This window comes from Camelina sativa, unplaced genomic scaffold (genome assembly GCF_000633955.1).
Source record: "Camelina sativa cultivar DH55 unplaced genomic scaffold, Cs unpScaffold05086, whole genome shotgun sequence".
NCBI lineage: Eukaryota > Viridiplantae > Streptophyta > Magnoliopsida > Brassicales > Brassicaceae > Camelina > Camelina sativa.
In genome coordinates this window covers 1-589 of record NW_010926174.1, presented here as the reverse complement: position 1 = coordinate 589, position 589 = coordinate 1, and the positions used below count along the sequence as shown (strand labels likewise).

At 47.2% G+C, this 589-nt stretch overlaps 1 protein-coding gene across 1 annotated transcript; it reads right to left on the bottom strand.

Moving 5' to 3' along the window:
* Positions 1-5: 5 nt before the first annotated feature.
* LOC109131784 (phospholipid-transporting ATPase 10-like) lies at positions 6-584 on the bottom strand (the record flags this gene model as incomplete). Its single annotated transcript, XM_019242966.1, has 1 exon — positions 6-584. A coding segment is annotated over one exon (579 nt), but the record flags the coding sequence as incomplete, so codon positions are not given.
* Positions 585-589: the final 5 nt, after the last annotated feature.

Genomic DNA, 589 nt, shown 5'->3' with positions numbered 1-589 from the left:
TGATCGTGAAACCTAGCGGAGCGCCGTACACTTGCGGCTCTTCTCGCGGTGTATCCGACGGTGGTGGGTCTAATCGACCTCTGCCTCACCATCTCAACGAACTCTGGATCATTAGAGTGACCCTCGTACCGTATCCACTGAATCATTTGATGGTATTTAGGGAAAAACCTCATTTGCACTGACTTGTAGACGAAGTATGGGATCAAAGCGAAGATCATGACGAATAAAGTGGTGAGCCAGTAGGAAGGAGCAGGAGCTAGGGCTTCGAGGAAGACCTTGTATGCATCGGATGAGAAACTTGGGGTCATAGCTCCATAGATCATGAGGAAGATGTACCAGAAGGCTATCGATCCCCAAATCACAATGTGTTGGACCCAAGTGAAGTAACTTATTGCTAAAGCCATCTGGAGATTGACGACCCATACGACGCAAGTGTACATTGTTCCACCGAGAATTTCTCGGCCTGCGGTCTTGCCATTGGAGTCAAATAGTTGGTGTTTTAGAGATTCCTTGCAGAGGAAGAAAATGGCCAGAGCGCTTACGAATCCATTTAACATCCATCCTATAATCCTTTTCCAGCTGAAGAGAA